Source organism: Dysidea avara, chromosome 9 (genome assembly GCF_963678975.1).
Source record: "Dysidea avara chromosome 9, odDysAvar1.4, whole genome shotgun sequence".
NCBI lineage: Eukaryota > Metazoa > Porifera > Demospongiae > Dictyoceratida > Dysideidae > Dysidea > Dysidea avara.
In genome coordinates, this window is record NC_089280.1 from 23224244 (window position 1) to 23243535 (window position 19292).

The window sequence follows — 19292 nt, forward strand, 5'->3', positions numbered from 1 at the left end:
TTCCAAGTCCCAGAAACCTTGAAGTGGTAAACGTTTCTGTCTCTTTTAATGATTCTGATGTCATTTTTTGCATGGTATATGCACCTCCAAATGCCACTGCTGACTATCACAAGGACCTATCCGATTACCTAGTCACCACTACCACCCTGTCCAACCCTGTATTTATTCTTGGCGATTTCAATCTACCGGACATAAATTGGGCAACTCTCACTGGCAGAACACCGATCTCCAACAACTTCTGTGATAGTATATTTGAATCTAACTTCACGCAACTTGTGGAATCCCCAACCCATACATGTGGTAACATACTAGACCTTGTGTTAACAAATAGTCCTGAACACGTTTTACATTTATCTGTTCATTCTCCAGAATACCAATGTATTACATCTGACCATTATTTAATCACATTTTCAACTAATTTTAAGTTCTCAACACATTCTACATCTACTAAGGAGTTCTTCAATTTTTCTAAAGGTGACTACAATGGATTAACAGAGTACCTATTGAACTGCGACCTCTCTATACTCTACAATTCTTCTGATGTTGAAGAAATTTGGTACATTTTAAGAAGTAACATACTGGCTGGCATTGAACTGTTTATCTCAAAGGTCAAATTGCACTGTAGACAATTTCCTAACTGGTTCACTCCCCAACTACGACATTCCCACAAGTGTCTTCGTACACTTCAGCGTAAATACAACAGGAATCCTACACCAAACAATTTCCAACGACTAACCAAAGCTCAAGTCTCTTTTCAAGCTTCTAGTATTGCAGCAAAGTCTGCATTTGAGCAGACCTTAATATATAACTTCACTACAAATAAGGACACAAAAATTTTCCGATACATTAAAGAGTTCTCGAAATCTCACAGCCTACCGCCTGAGCTACACAATGACTCCATCACAGCGAACACAGACTTTGGTAAGGCTGAGTTATTCAACCAGTACTTCCATTCAATATTCTCTCAGAGTAACTTTAATCTACCCGACACTTCGAATCTACCAGTCCCTGGTCAATGCTTGGACTCGATCCACTTCACAGTACAAGACATCCTAGAGGCCTTAAATAACCTGGATCCCAACAAGGCCAGTGGTATAGACAACATTCCTCCAACTGTTTTAAAACATTGTGCCTTTGCTCTTGCCTTACCTATCCACCACCTTTTCATGACCAGCATTACCAGTGGAACCATACCATCTGAATGGAAGTTGCACAAAATTACAGCTGTACCAAAGTCTGGCGACAAAACCTCAGTTAAAAACTATCGTCCCATTTCACTTCTTTGCATTACATCCAAAGTTTTAGAAAGACTAATTTATGATAAGATAATTAACTCAGTTTCTAATTGTATCACACAATATCAATTTGGGTTCCAAAAGAATTCTTCAACCTTGCACCAACTACTTATTTATTTTAACCAGCTAATAACATCAAAAGATGAAATAGATACTATATACATTGACTTTCGAAAAGCTTTCGATAGTGTGCCGCATAATGAACTCCTAGTTAAACTTTGGAACATGGGAATCACTGGCACCTTATGGAATTGGTTTAGTTTCTATCTACACAACAGAACCCAGTGTGTTTCTGTGGGCAACCACCTATCCGGCACTTTACTTGTTATCTCCAGCGTGCCACAGGGGAGTATTCTGGGTCCTTTGCTCTTTTTAATATTTATCAATGACCTCCCATCAATTGTCACATCAGACCTATTTGAGTTTGCTGACGATACAAAATTATTCAGACAAATCACATCAACATTAGACATTGAGCATCTCCAAGAAGACATCAATTCATTATTCAACTGGTCCATTAACAACTTTCTCTCATTTAATCTTTCAAAGTTTGTGTTTATGAGCTACCATTGCAAATTCAACTCTAAATATCATGTCAACGGTCATTCAATTGATGAGTCCTCCAGCTGTAAAGACCTTGGGATTGTTTTTACTAATTCGCTAACATGGCAAGCACACTATGAAATGATTTCTTCTAATGCCTATAAATCTCTTGGCTTATTGTGTAGGGTCTTCAAGGACTCCAATTGTCCCCAGGCCAGAAAATCTCTGTATATCACTTTAGTTAGATCAAAGCTACTGTATTGTTCCCCACTGTGGAGGCCATACCTGTTAAAAGACATTGAATCACTTGAGAAAGTCCAACGAAGAGCCACCAAATTCATATTATCAAACTATCAATCAGACTATAAAACAAGGCTAATACAAACTGGTATGTTGCCACTAATGTACATTTACGAAATTGCCGACATATTATTCTTTATCAAATCCATCAAAAATCCATCAGATAAATTTGACATCTTGAACTATACCAACTTTACTACAGGTTCAACAAGATCTGCTGGCACAAAGTTATACCCCAAGACAGCCCATATCAACCCTATCATGAACTCATATTTTTATCGTTTACCAAGATTATGGAACTCTTTACCAATAATTGACCTATCTCAATCACTAGATGTAATCAAACCAAAGTTGAAAGCATTTTTATGGAATCATTTTTTAGCTAACTTTGATAATACCCCCTGTACTTTTCATTACCTGTGTCCTTGTACCCGCTGCTCCAAGACTCCTGCACCAACCAACTATAATTATTTGTAACTATTATATAAATGTATGCATGTATAGTTTTTGTAGTTAAGTAGTTAGTGCTCTAGGCTACCAGTGCAGGACACTGGTAGTCCTTCAGAATTGTATGTCTCTGTAATCACTATAGCCTCTACTGTATGTAATTCCAATTCTGTAAAGCAATTATTAAATTAAATTAAAAGTCGTTGTCCGAGCATCGACGTTTTTGGACACTGGCTTTCCGAGGTCACTGCAGCCAGACGATGCAACCGAATCCTTTTATATTTTATGTATGGAGGTTATAGTCATAGGTCTTCATAATAGTGTAATAATTGATCGAGTCTTGTTGCTCCTCTAGGAAATATTGCGTCCGAAAGTACATGGTGGTCGGAAATACCTGAGCTGCTCTATATACCACTTTCACACCTCACTTCAAAGGGAAGAGAAGGTGTATAATTGGTATAATAGCACTGCTAGCAGTGCTCAGGAATGCAGTAACGAGAATAGGAGGTAGTATATACAAGTTATATCAGTTATATCCCTCCTAGGAGTGATATAACTTGTATGTACCACTTTCACACCTCAGATCAAAGGCTCAGACTGTTGTATATAAATGATATACCACAGCAAACTGTGGTATATAACTGATATACCACACTTTGTGGTGTCCCACAGCATTCCATGTGCAGGTCTCAACAGTCAACAAACTCTCAACATTTACATTCCATAAAGTCCAGTAAACAACATTATGCAACTTGTTCAACCCAGGAGGTGATACTTATAAGAGGCCTGTTTCTATGGCAATTATAGTTGTATTAGACTTTGAAATATTTTGATTGATTATTAAGCAATAATTGTACAATTAAACTTTGTATATAATCACATAGATATAATCATATAGAGAGTCTCTCACTGTCTCTATAATGTCCTTTATGGGTCAAACAGCTGATCAACTGATATGTCTTTTAAAAGCTCATCAATGTCATCTGTACTGTCTTGATATGAACCAGAAAAAGATATTGGACAGCTTGAAAAGTTGCAACTGTTAAAGATAAATGTTGGAGCAGGGGGTGGCAAGTGTTGCTTTGTAACAAACTGATCTTGGTTAATCAATGAACTTCTATGACTTACAGCTGTGGTAGAAGAACCATATGCCACCAATTCTGTGCCACTACCATTTTCACTAAATTACTGGTCATCTGTAAATCATCGCTGTGGCAGTCAAATTGAAACCTCTTGCCTGGTTGATCCTTGGGGTGATCCAAGGCAGCGCCGGAGTGCGTATCGGGGTGTATCACGCGCTTGGACTTCCTGGGCTTGCTGCTTAGCAGCCTTTGTACATTCTCCAACAGTGTTCACAGCACTAGTTGTAGCACTTGCCTTTCGCTTCAACATCAGGCGGTATGACTCATGATTCATGTCGCACAAATCGTCTTTAGCATTGTCTTTAGCCAGCAGAGAACGCTTGGTGGTGAAAAGTCGCGGCAGTTAACACAGGGACACCAGCCAGGAACTTGTAAACAATAATGGCTTGCTAGTTCATCTTCAGGTAACAATCCAATGTTGTCTTTAACAATCAATGTTTTACTTTCGACTGTATTACTACCGGGAGCAGTAGACATGACAATGAAAGTAGTACATAACAGTTATAACCCGGATACTCGGGATATGACAAAAATATATGCTCTCGCGCCCTGCGGGCGCTCGTGCATATATTTTTGTCATATCCCTCGTAACCGTGTTATAACTATAAAATATACTCTCATTAATGCATTTCAAGCACTCTCAGAAATCATTTGATTTCTTTGATGAAACTGTGTGATCTCCTCTCCTTTAATATAGCGACACTTCACAGGATCGATAGTGGGTTTTAGTTTTTGTAAAGTGAGCCAAGGCATAGATCATGGACTTGGGGAAAAAGATAGTTCATTGTTTTACTGAATGAAGAAGGTCACAGGTTAGTTTATATTAAACATGTTACATTCAATAGTCACGTGGGGATGTCCCACAGACACTGGGTGTAGCGCTTAATTGAATTGGCCATTAGTGTTAATAGTATTCACTACTTTAGTTTATTCATGGCTAGTAAAGTAAGTACTTTAGTGTAGTTGAATCGTCTTTACATTGCCGTTTTGACACCTGGCGCGATGTCACACACGCGTAGTGACTGGGTGTGGCGCTTAATTGGATAGGCCATTATAGCGCTGTAAACATGTTCACTGCTTTAGTTTATTCATGGCTAGTATAGTAAGTACTTTATAGTGCACTTAAGCTTCATTATGAGCTGTTCAGCTCGTATTTGGGCTTCCTGTGTTTAATTGCGTACCCACAATCGAAGCGATCTGCATGCTCGTGACGATACATTTACGTTCGGCCTCTCAGCAGTGCCTTGTCGTTGCTCTTACGACGTTACCCACAATCGAAAGTCACATGGTCCCATATAAATACACTCGCAAAGCATTCCTGCAGTTTCCATGTGCACTTGCAGGTGATTAACCCAAGTGGAATATATTAGTTGTAACATGGGCACTTGTGATTTGCCTGAAATATACACACTCGCACTCGGGCTGCGCCCTCGTGCTCGTGTGTATATTTCAGGCAAATCACTCGTGCCCATGTTACAACTACTACATATGAACTCTTAAATGATGTTATCAGCTGTATTAAAAGTTTATACCATGCATATATATTATATATATGAGATATTATCCCTACCTTGTTTGTTATACCATATAGGTTTTCTAGTGATTAGTATAGTGGCAGTGTCAGTGATGTACATGGGATTTATAGCATTACTGATAACGTGTCACAGGAATAAGAATATGAATAAAGTATACCCACAACAATCTACACTGGCAACACAATCACCACAAAACCCAGCTAGATGGAATACTTCTAATGCAACCAATAATGGATCTAGGCTATCTAGCACATCAAGACCTACTCTCTCACCAACAGAGATGTGTGTCGTTATTCAGCATCTACTCGCTCTTCATATTCAGGATATAGGCAACCTTTCTACGTACATCCAGCCCTAAAAGATCTTCACAAATAAACAATGCTTTAAGATACTAATAGACATAATAAATAATTCTTGTACCATTGCACAACACATGTGATAGTATGGTCTTTAATATATTGATGATATATATTTATATAGTTTTTCTTCAGCAGCATGATCTGCTAACTAACTATACATTTATGTTTAATGTGGCAAACCTTAGTTGTATCACTTATTATATTTTTGCATTAATGTAATTCAGAAAGAATCAGAGCTTTCGTTTGCATAAAAAAACACAACGAGTGTATTGCAAAGTAATTGTCATGCAGGGGCAGCTCCAGAAATTTTGATCATAGGTTTCCACATTTTCTGTTGCATGCACACTTAAATCTTAAATGTGAGGGGGGAGGTGTCTGGGGACCTGTTTTTCCCCAGGAAATTTTGTATTCTAAGAGATTGAATCTGGTAACATTTTTTTATCAAAGAAATCTTTAAAACTTACATTTTAATCATGTTAGGAATTGATTGATATAGGCTGCTTATTGATATAGGCTACACCTGGGGATTGCCTCCTGGAAAAATATCAGGTCTTAAATGCTCTGAGATGCAATTTTAGACTATGTTCACTGTGTTGGTACAGGTAAACCAATTAACCTTTCAAAATGAAAACAATATAAAAATGTGACTGTTCTAGATCTAGAGTAGTTGACTGCTCTATTAGAGCATTTTGATCTGCACCTTTTGATACCTTTGCAATCAATTTCCTGAATATACTGGACCAGTGTCGGGAAACCTCAATAAAAAATCTAAATCTGCCCTTGCAATGGTATCTTTTTATTCAAATGTTTGTATTATATAGAGTACAAGGTTATTGAATATCCAAGAAAGGAGAACTTCATGTGTATGCAGAGTATTTTGTCATCGGTATATAAGGTATATGGAATAGTTATACCACAGACATGAGTACTTTTCCTGATATATGCATGAGCTCAAGGGCCACGTGCACAGGCCCGAGAGTAAGTGGGATCAGGCAAAGCATTGATGATTTGATTGTGCTGTGAAGACAATTCACTGAACATTTACAGAACCTACGAACCTTGTTTGATTGTCTGTCTTAGACAGACAGACCTCAAATTGAAGCCTACCAAGTAATCTTTGTTACAACAGCAAGTGGGTCATATTATGTCTAATTAGGTAGTAACCAGGGATGCGCCGATTTTGCCGGCAAATTTTTTGGAAAAATACGTTTGGTAAAAGCAAAGAGCAAAATGCTGGAAAAATAGGTAGAAAATTGGAAAAATGGGCACCAAGGAATGGCAGCTTAGCACATTTTGTATGAAAAAGATCGAGATACTCTAATAGAACAGTCACGCATGGTATTAGCGGTAACATGAGCTCATGTCCCGTTTCACTTTAGGATATTTAGCTCAAAGATTTTCGCTTAGGCTCCTAGGCTATGGGTAAACACCTCGAACAGGCTCTGCCTTCTGTATACACCCTCCAGTGCCTAACTGGTAAAGTAGATAATAACAACAACATTTCCCTACTTAGGTGGCCTTCCCAAAGTTGGCTCCGAGCGTGGCGCTTGGCCGGAATCTGGGTGGTCTGCGGATCAAGTCACGATGGGGTTGGCTTTTTTCACCCCTTCTAGGTATTTGTCCTGTTTCACTTTAGGATATTTAGCTCAAAGATTTTCGCTTAGGCTCCTAGGCTATGGGTAAACACCTCGAACAGGCTCTGCCTTCTGTGTACACCCTCCAGTGCCTAACTGGTAAAGTAGATAATAACAATAACAATAACATAGGAAATGGGGACAAAAGATCAAGATACTCTAATAGAGCAGTCACTATGTACAAAATATTCTAATAGAGCAGTCACACATGCTTGCAAGCTTGAGATACTGCAATTAATTTTTACTGATGCTCAGCAAAATAGAAAAAACCCGAGCAAAATATTGAGCAAAATAGGTGAAAAATAAAAGAATTGCTGGAAAGAAAAATAGGTGGAAAAAAAAAGCAAAATAGGCTCATCCCTAGTAGTAACTGTGTATCTAGCCAAGGTGGAAAGGTGCAGACCTTGCCAGTGCCAAACACTGCCACTGTGTGGGAAGTACATCAATTTGTGGGGTTTTGCAGTTACTACAAAAATTTTGTTCAAATTGCTAAACCACTTCAGTGTATGACAGAAAAGAGTGCCAAATTTAACAAATGCAGCATTTAATAAGTAGTTGCATAAATGTCTTTCTACCACTCCAGTTCTAGCTTCCCGATTCAGTATAATAGAGAGTTTACCTTTGACACTGATGCTAGTGACTGTGGCCTAAGGGTAGTGCTATCTCAAATTGATGAGCACAGCAGAGAAATGGTGATAGCTTATGGAAGTTGTCTGTTGAGCAAACTAGAGAGACTTTATTGCATCAGCAGGAGGGAATTATTAGCAGCTGTGATTTCATTAACCATATTGCATGCAGTTTTATTTGCAAGACATTTGATACTTCAGAGATCTTACCTGGTTGATGAACTTCAAGGAACCTGAAGGCGAGATTGAAAGATGGCTTGAGAAGCTACAAGAATATGATTTCCAGATTCTGCATAATATTGTTGTTGTAGATCTTTATCATGTCTTCCAATGCGGGAACCAACACAGTGAGCAACTTCTGGTGTCAACCATTCCACTCCAAACTAGTAGTGAACTACAACAAAGAGATCCCACTATTCAACTTGTGTTTTAGTTGCCAAGAGTTCAGGGGCAAAGCCGAGCCCTGATCAGATAAAGTAGTACAGTATGCACACAGGTCAATTGTTTGTTCCCTGTGATTAAATAATTTTTAAGGACAATGTATTTGTATAGACTGAGTGTTGGACATGTTTCAGCTAATTGTCCCAAGAAACCTCCAGGAGGAAATCTTGAAACAGATCGATGATGACGGGAATTTGGACCAAGAAAAGACTCTCAGTAGACTAAAAAACAGAAGTTCTACTGGCCTGGGCTCTAATGATGCACAGAATTTGCAATACTTGCATGACCTGTGCTACACATAAGACTGCACCTTCTAAATGGAAGGCTGATCTGCATACCATGAAGGCTGGATACCCCTTTGTGGATATCTTAGGACCCATATAACAAAAAAAAGTGAACCTAGAAACTATATAATGGTGCTGTGGACCATTTCACCAAGTGGATGGAGGCATATGCTATTCAAAATATGGAAGCCATCACCATAGCCAAGAAATTGGCTGATAGATTCTTGCATTTTTAGTATCTCTGCATTCTAATCAGGGGGAGCAATTTGAATTACTGGCTTTACTCTATTATTACTGACGTATATACAATAACAACAGTATACAGAAGAGAATTTAGATTACAAGTAGATATGTTATTTGAACTCCTTCAATCATCATCTTCAGTAATTGTTTATGCTTCGTATCTCTTCTAGGCCTGTGCGATATCACCCAAAGTTTGCGTATCACAATACAGTTACTTTGGTATAACGATATACTTTAGGTATCGATTATTAGCTGAAAAACTGTAATGCTTACAATAATGTCAGTACAACAATAGTAAGTTACAAATTGTTGTGTAAAAAACATAACAAATTAACGTTTTCTGGATGTATACATGCTCGTTTAGAGCTTACAATGTTCCCAGTACAGCTGAAAATTCTCTCACTGGGAACACTGGTGGCTGGAACACATAGATATTTTGCAGCCAAAGTAGACAAAAGCTTATATCGAGAACTATTATCCTTCCACCATTCTAGTGGATCGGTTTTGTCTTCCTTAGAGTCGGAATTCACTGACACTGGCTTTTCCCTTAAGTAATTGACAATTTCTGATTCAGCCACATCTTGAGGTTCTATTTCTTTTGTATTGTTATTAGATTGTTGGAACATGTCTGCTAGTATTGTTCGTACAGCTTCTGCACTGGTCTTTGTTTTTTTCCTAAGTGGCCCAGAATCATCTCAGTCAGATGTTGAAGTGACTGACACAATGGATACGTCATCTTTAGACTGTGATGATAACTCAGTGTAAAGTGCAGCAGCATCATCTCGAACTATATCATGTATTGTTGAATGTTCTGTAACAGAGAGAAAGGGAAGCTCTTTGAAACAGGGATCCAAAAAGCAAGCAACATCAAGTAATCTAGATACTTCAGCAGATTGGTAACGTTGCTCAAGGTTCTTCTTGACTGCTTCCTTCAGATGCTTAATCACACTTGGATCATCACTTGTTGGATTCAGAGCATCTTTGAGAAGGTGATGAAGAAGAGGCTTGATTGATGATAATGTACCATAGCTTTCTCCACTAACACTTTCTGTTATCTGAAAAATGGCTTTAGAATGTCAATCATCTTTTCCATGATTTTGATATCGTCACCTTGTAGAATGAGGTCAACTCTTTTGAGATCGACTAAAGCAGCACAAACCGATGCCTGCTGTTCACAAATACGTTCCATCATCCTGTATGTAGAGTTCCACCTTGTTTCTACATCTTGTATCAATGAATGCTCTGGGAGGCCTAGAGCAACTTGTTTTTGTTTAAAAGTGTATATTGCTTTACTAGATCTTCTGAAGTGTGTTACTATGTTTGAGCATTTTGAAATGACTTTTTGCACCCTTGGTATGGCAAGGCCAGCCTTCACTGCCAAATTAAGGGTGTGACCAAAACAAGGTAAGAATGGCCATTCCAATACCTGTTCAACTGCTTTTATAATATTAGAAGCGTTATCGACTGTTATGCAACTGATTTTCGATTCTTCAATATTCCAATCATGTAAACACTTCTTTATGGTTTCTGCAAGGTGTTCAGCAGTGTGACTCCCAGGTAGTTCCCTACTTTCTAAAACAAAGTGTTCAAACTTCTAGTCTAATTTGGTTTTCAAAAAATGTGTAGTTATACTGATATAACTCTGGTTGACCCTGCTTGTCCAGCAATCACTAGTAACAGCAACATATTTGGCATCATTTAAACCAGGTAAGACTTTGGTATCTTTAGTATTGTTATACATGGTAGGAATTACTCTGTCTGAAAAGGTCTTTCGGCTTGGTAATTGATAACGAGAATCGAGCTTCTCCAACAACTTGTGGAAACCATCACCTTGAACCACACTGGTTGGCATTAAATCTTTTGCTATGAAGTACCCCACTACTTTAGTGAGCTCCTTGGCACGTGGACTATCACTCTTGTACTTTTCATGAGCTACGAAACATTCAGTAATACTCTTACTATAGGTAAAGAAGAGCTACCACTCGCCGATGACTTAGCTTTATCCTGGCTTGCCTTCTTTGTACCACTATAAATACGTGGATGGCACATTTGCAAATGCTTGAATAAGTTTGTAGTATTACCACAATATTTCAACTGGCGAATGGGCTCACACAGTCCACAAAACACCTGTAAAGAACAGTGAAAATGTAGTAACTATAGCTAGCTATGCGGACTAGCTATGAGTCTTAGCACCGCAGGCTGGCATGGAATGGTACTGATATGGAGTCGGTTCGCGTCTACGAGAGCATGAAACAATTGTTATATTTAGTATGAGATATTTTGTCTAACGAGTAAGCGTACTAGGTTTAGTAGTAGTAGTATTTACTGGACGAACGCAGCGCGAACCGCATTCCATAGAGCATTTTCAACACGTGATCTACTTTACGTAACTTCAAATATTGCCTACGCATCCGCCATACTGGTGAACCAAGCACCGGTGAAACGCGTAATAGTTCGCTCAGTATAGTGTATTTCTAGTATTCTCCTGGCAGTGGAGAGAAGTCATGGTTGCTGTGGAAGAGAATTGCATCTTTAGTAGTGCTTTAGAAGGCTAGTAAGGTGATTAATAAGCACGAAAGACGGCAGGACTGAACTGAAAGAAGCCGTTCTGTATAAAGAATCTCGAGGAAATTTCTTCGTGCTAAAGGCACCCGTTTCTTGGTATCCCTGACAAGAGTGATCATTCCAGTGTGTCAAAGGACAGGGATGGGTAAAGCTGTTCAAAATCTCCGCATAAGGGCACTATCTAGTTGTTATATTGTAGTTGTTCAGTGCAACAACCTTAACTTCTCTACACTGACCATCTCCAAATGTTTCGTTCATGCTATGGAGACCAGACTGTATACAGGCATATTCAAGAATGGGACGAACACATGTATTATAACAATAGCATTTAGCTAACTGCTAAACCAGACTGACATTTTGCTACGTTACATTGTAAACGGCCCCTTACTGGATTTGCCTTTGCAGTGATCATGTTAATACCTGTATAATGTGCCCAATTTAGGTTGCTGTCCATCAATAATAGCACCCAGGTACAGCACTTAATATGGCTGGATAGGCTTGGGTTGTCAGAACTCAGCAACATGAAAGTGAGACAACTGTAATTATGAATACTGAAATATGCCCAGCAAATGCAAATCTCAATAAGCCGGATTTTACTGAGTGCCACATGTGTTCTGTTCTTGATATAATAGCTATGCCGTGGTGGTATGACTAGACACTTGGTCTTATTGGACAATTTACAGATAGTATAGTTGTTTCTCCATGGCAAGTGCTGCACACAAACAAACAGAGTTGCGTAAAGATCTTCTGCATACCTATATGCAAACTCAAGTGTCATGATCAACTACAAAATTAGAGTAGTAGACTAGATAGTAGATGTCCAGAAAATCTATATGTATTTTTATACAAAAGATGGATCAGTCCACACATTTGTATTGTTTGTAAGATTTGTTGTTTTTTATAGAAAAACAACCATATCCTTGGACTCCATGCACTGTTTACCAGAAAACCAGTATCTGCTGCAATTTAATGACGTAAACAGTACACACATCAGGGGAATCGATCACTTCTGATTAAATGTTGTTATGTCTGTCCATGTGTCCCATCAGCACTACATGAATGTAGTTAACTTCTCACATCTACGTATACTGGTACACTACACTGGTACACTGGATAAGCACGTACACTGGATAAGCACGTACACTGGATAAGCATGTACACTGGATAAGCCACAGTTATGACAATCATGTCAGAAATGTTTACTGTATTAACCACCACTGCAGACTCACCACTTCACAGTTGTGAAGTACATCACCCAAAATTATAATTTTCATGAAGTTCTTACATTTAGTGTATGATCATTGTACATTCTTGGTTTTGTAAGTTTTTACATTTGTATACATCTGAGGGGCAGAGAAGATTAGTTTAGTGATTCATCTATTATCCGAACCCAAAGTGTTTTCAGATAATTAATTGAAATGAAATTGAAGCTCATTCATTTCTGTACAGAACTGTTCAATGCTCACTTATTCTAACAAAACTATCATTTCTACAGTTCGGATATGGTCGTATAAAGGAAGGAGACCACTGTAATAAGTCATCAAACATAAAGACAACTTTAACATACACAAATCTGGTCATTGTGGGTAACAAAAATCCTTAAAATATTTTCTCATAAGAAATTCATTGCAATCAATATTAGCTGTATGAAATAAGAATAAGTCTGGTTATAGAAATAAAAAAGGTGCCTATCAAGTAAGTTCTGAAGAAATTATTTGTCACGATTATTGTAAACAGTTTCCTCAGCACTTCTGCAACTCTCTCCCCTGCAACTGCCACATGCTGCAACATACTTTAATCCATGATTACACTGAGAGCATAATGTTGCTACCACATGGATTTGCAGTAGAAAGCTTGCATTTATATTGTACAATTTAAATTAAGACATCTGGTGCTAGTCCCATGTCTGTTATCATCTGATTCAGTTGCATACAGCCTCAATCCTTCTAGTTTCCAGCTCCACTATGGTAATGGATCAAGTTAGTCATTAAGTTTTCCTTCTAATAAATAACTTGTAGATGCACATACAAGTTGTGAAAGTGGGTTGCTCTTGCAATCATTTGCACATCATTTTCTTCTTGATTAGGCCAACTTTACCCCATTCAAATGTTGCAGATGTTGTATCACAGCCACTCCATGCAAGCATGCGAAAAGAGAAGATGTAATTATGACATTACAATAGGACCTGTGTGCCCAATAATGTCATCAATTTTCCAATGCTCAAATGTTTTCTAACCTCTGAAAGAAAATATATAATTGCTATGCTCCGGTGCACCATGCACGAGGACAAGAACATCAGTGTCATCAGTTATAACACACTTTACTTCCTTCAGTTGCAAATTGAAGTGCACATTGAACAATCAGTGTGTCAGCATCCAAATTGCTCTGATGCACAACCTGGCCATTATCTCTCAGATATTGGACAATCAATTGATGTTTGCTCTTTTCATTTGCAAGAAAACTTCCTGACTTTTGCATGCTTCCATAGATTCACTTGACTGAATATCTGCACCTGCACATACCATAACATACCTGGGGATGCTGACAGTCCTACACACTGATTGCACACATGGAGATTCTGACATACTGATGGTCCAATGCGCACTTCAATTTTTGTAAATGAAGGAAGTAGAGTGAATATTGTAGCTGATGACAACAATGAAGTTCTTGTGCTACTGGTGCATGCTGGAAGCAGAACATGACAAGTACGTATCTCTTTTCATTCAGAAGTTGTAAAACATTTGAAGATTTGGAATAATGATGACGTTATTGGGCACATATGTAGGTCCTCTTTTCACATGCCTGGGGTGGCTGTGATACAATGTCCACAACATTTGAATAGGTAAAGTTGGTCTAATCAGCAATCAAATGATGTGCAAACAATTGAAATGTTAATGATGGATTGCATAATGCAACAATTGCACATGTTGAAAAAGTTGGAGTTTGATGGGAATCAGTCTGATTCATTGAGGAGTCTCAGGTATACAAAACAAAGCACATGGAAATGGTGGCATCAGAAAGTACACATGCGAGCTGTGAAAGTGTGCTAACCCTTGCAGTTGGATGGAGTTTCAGGATCAATGATATGGTTTTAGCTGATGCAAGAAGTTATTCATTGGAGGGAACTTAATATGGGGCTGGAAACTAGAAGGGTTAAGGCTGCAACCGATGATGATAGACATGGGACCAGTCCCAAAGATCATATAATTGATTTTGTACAATATAAATTCCAGCTTTCCACTGCAAATCTATGTGGTAGCAATATTATGCAAACATGGATTATTAGTGTGTTGGAAACTGTGGAGGAGAGAGAGTTGCAGAAGTGCTAAGGAAACTGTTTCTTATGAAAAAGTAATTTAAGGATAACACATTTTTGTTGGTCACAAATGACCAGATTTACAAAAATGGGTTTGCAAATGCATCCGATTGAGAAAGCACAACTTAGTGTTCAAGTTGAATATCGGTCTGAAATTTTCTGCACCTTATAAGTGATATGGGTACGCACTACTGATCACATTTCAAGTCAATACCATTTTCCAATCTAAAGTTATGAGTTGTCAAAGTTGGTATAATTGGATTTGTGTGGAAGATCCACTTTCCTGAATCTAGCAGTCACATATGCCTCAATACTAAATTGGCCATAAAAATTTTTCCCCAAGGTGGATTTTAGAGGATTTTGGATATGTTATTCTATGAAAAATTTGCTTTCTAACAGTGGCGGAGCAAGTAGTTGATATGAGGGGGGCTGGGCTGACCCAGACTTATTTCTATAGTTTGGTGAGACCAAAAAAAAAAAAAAAAGTCACAACCAACTGACAAGAGCTTTCCACCTCACTAGCTACCACTTCTAGCTAATAAACTACATAAAAATCCTTACATAGCTCACTACACACTGACCACTTTATTAGAGTGACTGCTCTATTAGAGTATCTCGATCTTTATCATGGTTTTCAGCTCCACTCCAAGAAAGATAATTTCGGTGTGATATCATTCTGAGGGGGGGCTAAGCCCCCCCTCAGCAGACCGAGGGGGGCTTCAGCCCCCTAGCCCCCCCCCTTTCCGCCGCCTATGCTTTCTAATGATACCAAAATCAGCTTTCTTCAAATTTTTTCCGGGTTCACCCCTTTTTTCAGTTATATCTACCGGACTATTATGGGTATACGGTATATTGTGATATATATTCACATTGTGCATAAATTTTGCCATGACATATGACATAAGAACCTATATTGCCTATTTCCCAGTACAATACTCAACATAACTTTTTGGCTACAAGGAACTGTAAAGAAGATCACTATGATTCAGTGCTGCTTGACCTTCAACATGCTGGAGTTTTGGTTGATCTTGTGACAATTGAAGTCGGCTGTCTAGGTCATTTCATGCCAGTGACTGTTACAAAGCTTACCAATGTATCATTATGCCATTTACTAGGGCTGTACTGATTCCACTTTCTACCAATGCTTCAAATACTGAGTATTTAATAAGATGATGGCATCTGCAAGTATAAGTACCGATCCTATAAACAATGTAATTACTTTTTATTCATATGCATGTATGTATGATAATGTTGTACATTACATAGAATATACACAACCATATACAGTTAATTGGAACTAATAAATACAACATAAACATCATAGCTAATGTATAAAATAAATCATGCAATTATGTACCTCATAAAGCAAGTCATAACTACCTCATAGCTATTTACTGTTAATAAAAAGACATAGATTATTGTTCAAAAACAACAGCATTTCAGCTGTGTCAGGATCTAGACAATTATGTTGGTCACTAATAATATTTCTGGCTGTGTTGAATAAGCATTCAGAAGCAGTTGAAGCAGTAGGAATAGATAAATATTTAATGTATATCTTTGCCAAAATAGGATACAAAACTTTTTTCTCTTGCCAATATTCATGAGGGCTAGACTTCCTCGGCTATACAGTTTCTTGTAAGTAACTGTCAATTGCCACTTCCACAGATGAAAGAGGTTGTGCTAAAGTAACATCTGTCTCTTCACCTGTAGCCATTATTTCATCAAAAGATGACCACAAAGACAATTTCTCTTCTGTGGGGTAGCTATTAGCCCGATGTCTTTTAGCTGACACAGAATTATCCCTCTCTGAAACCTCAGAATCTGATGACTGAAACAAAAGAAATTCTTTGACAAGAAACTGTCCTGCATGAACTACAGCTGTCGATGATGAAAAGACTCGACCCTTAAACCGAGGGTCCAAGAGTGTTGGCAATGTATATAGCTTATTTGTCTCCATGCCACTAATCTGAGAATGGAATGATGACAGCATTTTTCTTTTCATATTTCGAACATCTACATTGTCTTCATCAACTGTAGTATCTAAGAAATGACAACTGAATTAACAACTGGAATTGTGAGTGCAGCAGAGGATCCTTTAGAAGAAATATGAAGTATAAACAATTACTGAAGATGATGATTGAAGGAGTTCAAACAACATGTCTACTTTTAATCTAAATTCTCTTCTGTACGTCAACAATAATAGAGTAAAGCCAGTAATTCAAATTGCTACCCCTGATCAGAATGCAGAGATACCAAAAATGCAAGAGGGCCAATTTCTTGCAGTGGCGTAGCTACCACTGAGGCAACCGAGGCAGCTGCCTTGGTAAAAAAATGCTGAGCAGGCCTGAGTTTTGGCACCCCAAATATTCTACTCAAACGTTATTATGCAGCATTACTGTACCACACATAATAGAATCTATGGCTGTAGTACTAAGCAGACCAGAGCCCATGGTGACACAGTCCTGGACCACTTTTCACCTACTTGAATTTGTATGCGGAAAAAGATAGAGATGCTCTAAGAGCAGTCATAGTAATATACTCTAATACAGTATTCAGTGTAAATTATAGCCAGTGTTCTTACACTGCTTGGTCTAAATCATTTACAATGTTAATTGTCTTTAAATTACTTTTCAATAGTGTTCCAATGAATCAACTGCATGACATTGCATTGAGCCCATTGATCACGTATATCATGAAAATAGCTTCCACATGCATATATTCAAAAATTTCCTTGAGGGAGCATGCCCCTAGACTCCCTATAGCTTGACATACTTAGCAGATGCAGTTGATTATTTCATGAAAGAGATATCTCTCACTTAAATATCACATAGGATCAATAAAAAGTATAGTGTGCATGGCTATGACCTCTTTGCAGTCCATGGATGGCCTGAGCACTCAAAATATCTCCTGAGTAAGTCAGTTTTTTTTGTGTTGAGTACAATTAAACTAGTCTATTAATTGAAGCATGGTATACTGTTGCATTAACTAAGCTGGAGCATGACATGTAGAAAAATACTCAGAGTCTTCTGAAACAGTTTCTTCCATCCAACCAGAGAATTCGAATCAACCTGCAAATGCTGTACCACCCATGCTTGAAAGTGTTTGTGAATCAGTTGAGTCACAAGTAGACCCTCTCAATTAAGTGAATGTATAAACTTTGCCTCGGTAATAAAATTTTTCTGGCTACGCCACTGTCTTGGCTATGATAGCTTACATATTTTGAATAGCATACGCCTCCATCCACTTAGTGAAATAGTCCACAGCACCATTATATGTTTTCCAGATTCACATTTTTTTGGTATAGGGGTCCTAAGATATCCACAAAGGGGTATCCAGTCTTCATGGTCTGCAGATCAGCCTTCCATTTAGAAGGTGCAGTCTTATGTGTAGCACAGGTCATGCAAGTATTGCAACAGTTCCGTGCATCATTGTAGTGCCCAGGCCAGTATACAGAACTTCTGTTTTAGTCTACTGAGAGTCTTGTCTTGGTTCAAATGCCCATCGTCATGGACCTGTTTTAAGATTTCCTACTGGAGGTTTCCTGGGACAATTTGCTGTAACAGTTTGGAGTGAAACGGTCGACACCAGAATTTGCTCACAATCACTGTGTTGGTTCCACATTGGAAGATGTGATAAGGAGTCAGCATTGGTGTGTTTTCTACTACAACAATATGTGCAGGAAATCATATTCTAGTAGCTTCTTTCCATCTCGCCTTCAGATTTCTTGAAGTTCATCAACCAGGTATGGTCTCCACGATCAGTTCGGAGTATCAAATGTCTTCCAAATAAAACAGCATGTCATGATGGTTAATGAAAATCACAGCTTCTAATAATTCCCTCTTGTTGAAGCAATAATATTGTCTCTCTAACAGACAACTTAAGCTAATGCCAATGAAACTTGATTAGCAGTTTCGCGTCATCGCCTGCACACATATATATATACCCGCATGGAATTTCATTATTGGTAATTCAGATCGAAATACTCTAATAGAGCAGTCACTTTTACTCTAATAGAGCCATCAGCTATACTCTAATGGAAAAATCACTTGTTTAGGAGTAACTGAAATAGCTGAATATTCTTATATGGATTAGTAACGTACTTTGCAAGAGTAATCTATGAAAATTTCACTGATTTTTGGCAGAAATCTTCATATTTGGGATGCATGTTGTGCTTTTGGAAAATAATGAATAATTACTGCCCACATCAAATTTTTAAAAATCTGAGCGAGAAACTGGTAATTACGTTTCACTGGCCTAATACTAGTTTTAGATCTACAATTTGGTGAATAATCTTGTACATCATTTGTAGTCTAATAGTATTAGTCATAGATAGTATATTCTACGTACTTATTATTATTATTATTACTAGGACCGCGTCACATACAACCAAGTACATACACCAACGTTGCAACCTACCCATTGGGCAAGTATAAACAGTGCCATAGGAAACACTCAGAGCAGTGTGCGTGTACCTGTGGAAATGATACATATGCATACGTACACAGGCAAGGGAGTTTAACTGGCATCAGAAAACCACAATACTAAAACACAACCTACACAAA

General features: G+C 38.1%; 1 protein-coding gene across 1 annotated transcript in view; it reads left to right on the top strand.

Annotated features, from left to right (window-relative positions):
* LOC136266734 (uncharacterized) overlaps positions 1-5800 on the top strand; it is a 44196-nt gene extending 38396 nt beyond the window's left edge. The window contains exon 7 of the mRNA XM_066061756.1: positions 5319-5800. Coding sequence (XP_065917828.1) covers positions 5319-5620 — 302 coding nt within the window. The 3' untranslated portion in view covers positions 5621-5800. The remainder of the gene's footprint in view (positions 1-5318) is intronic.
* The last annotated feature ends 13492 nt before the right edge of the window (positions 5801-19292 follow it).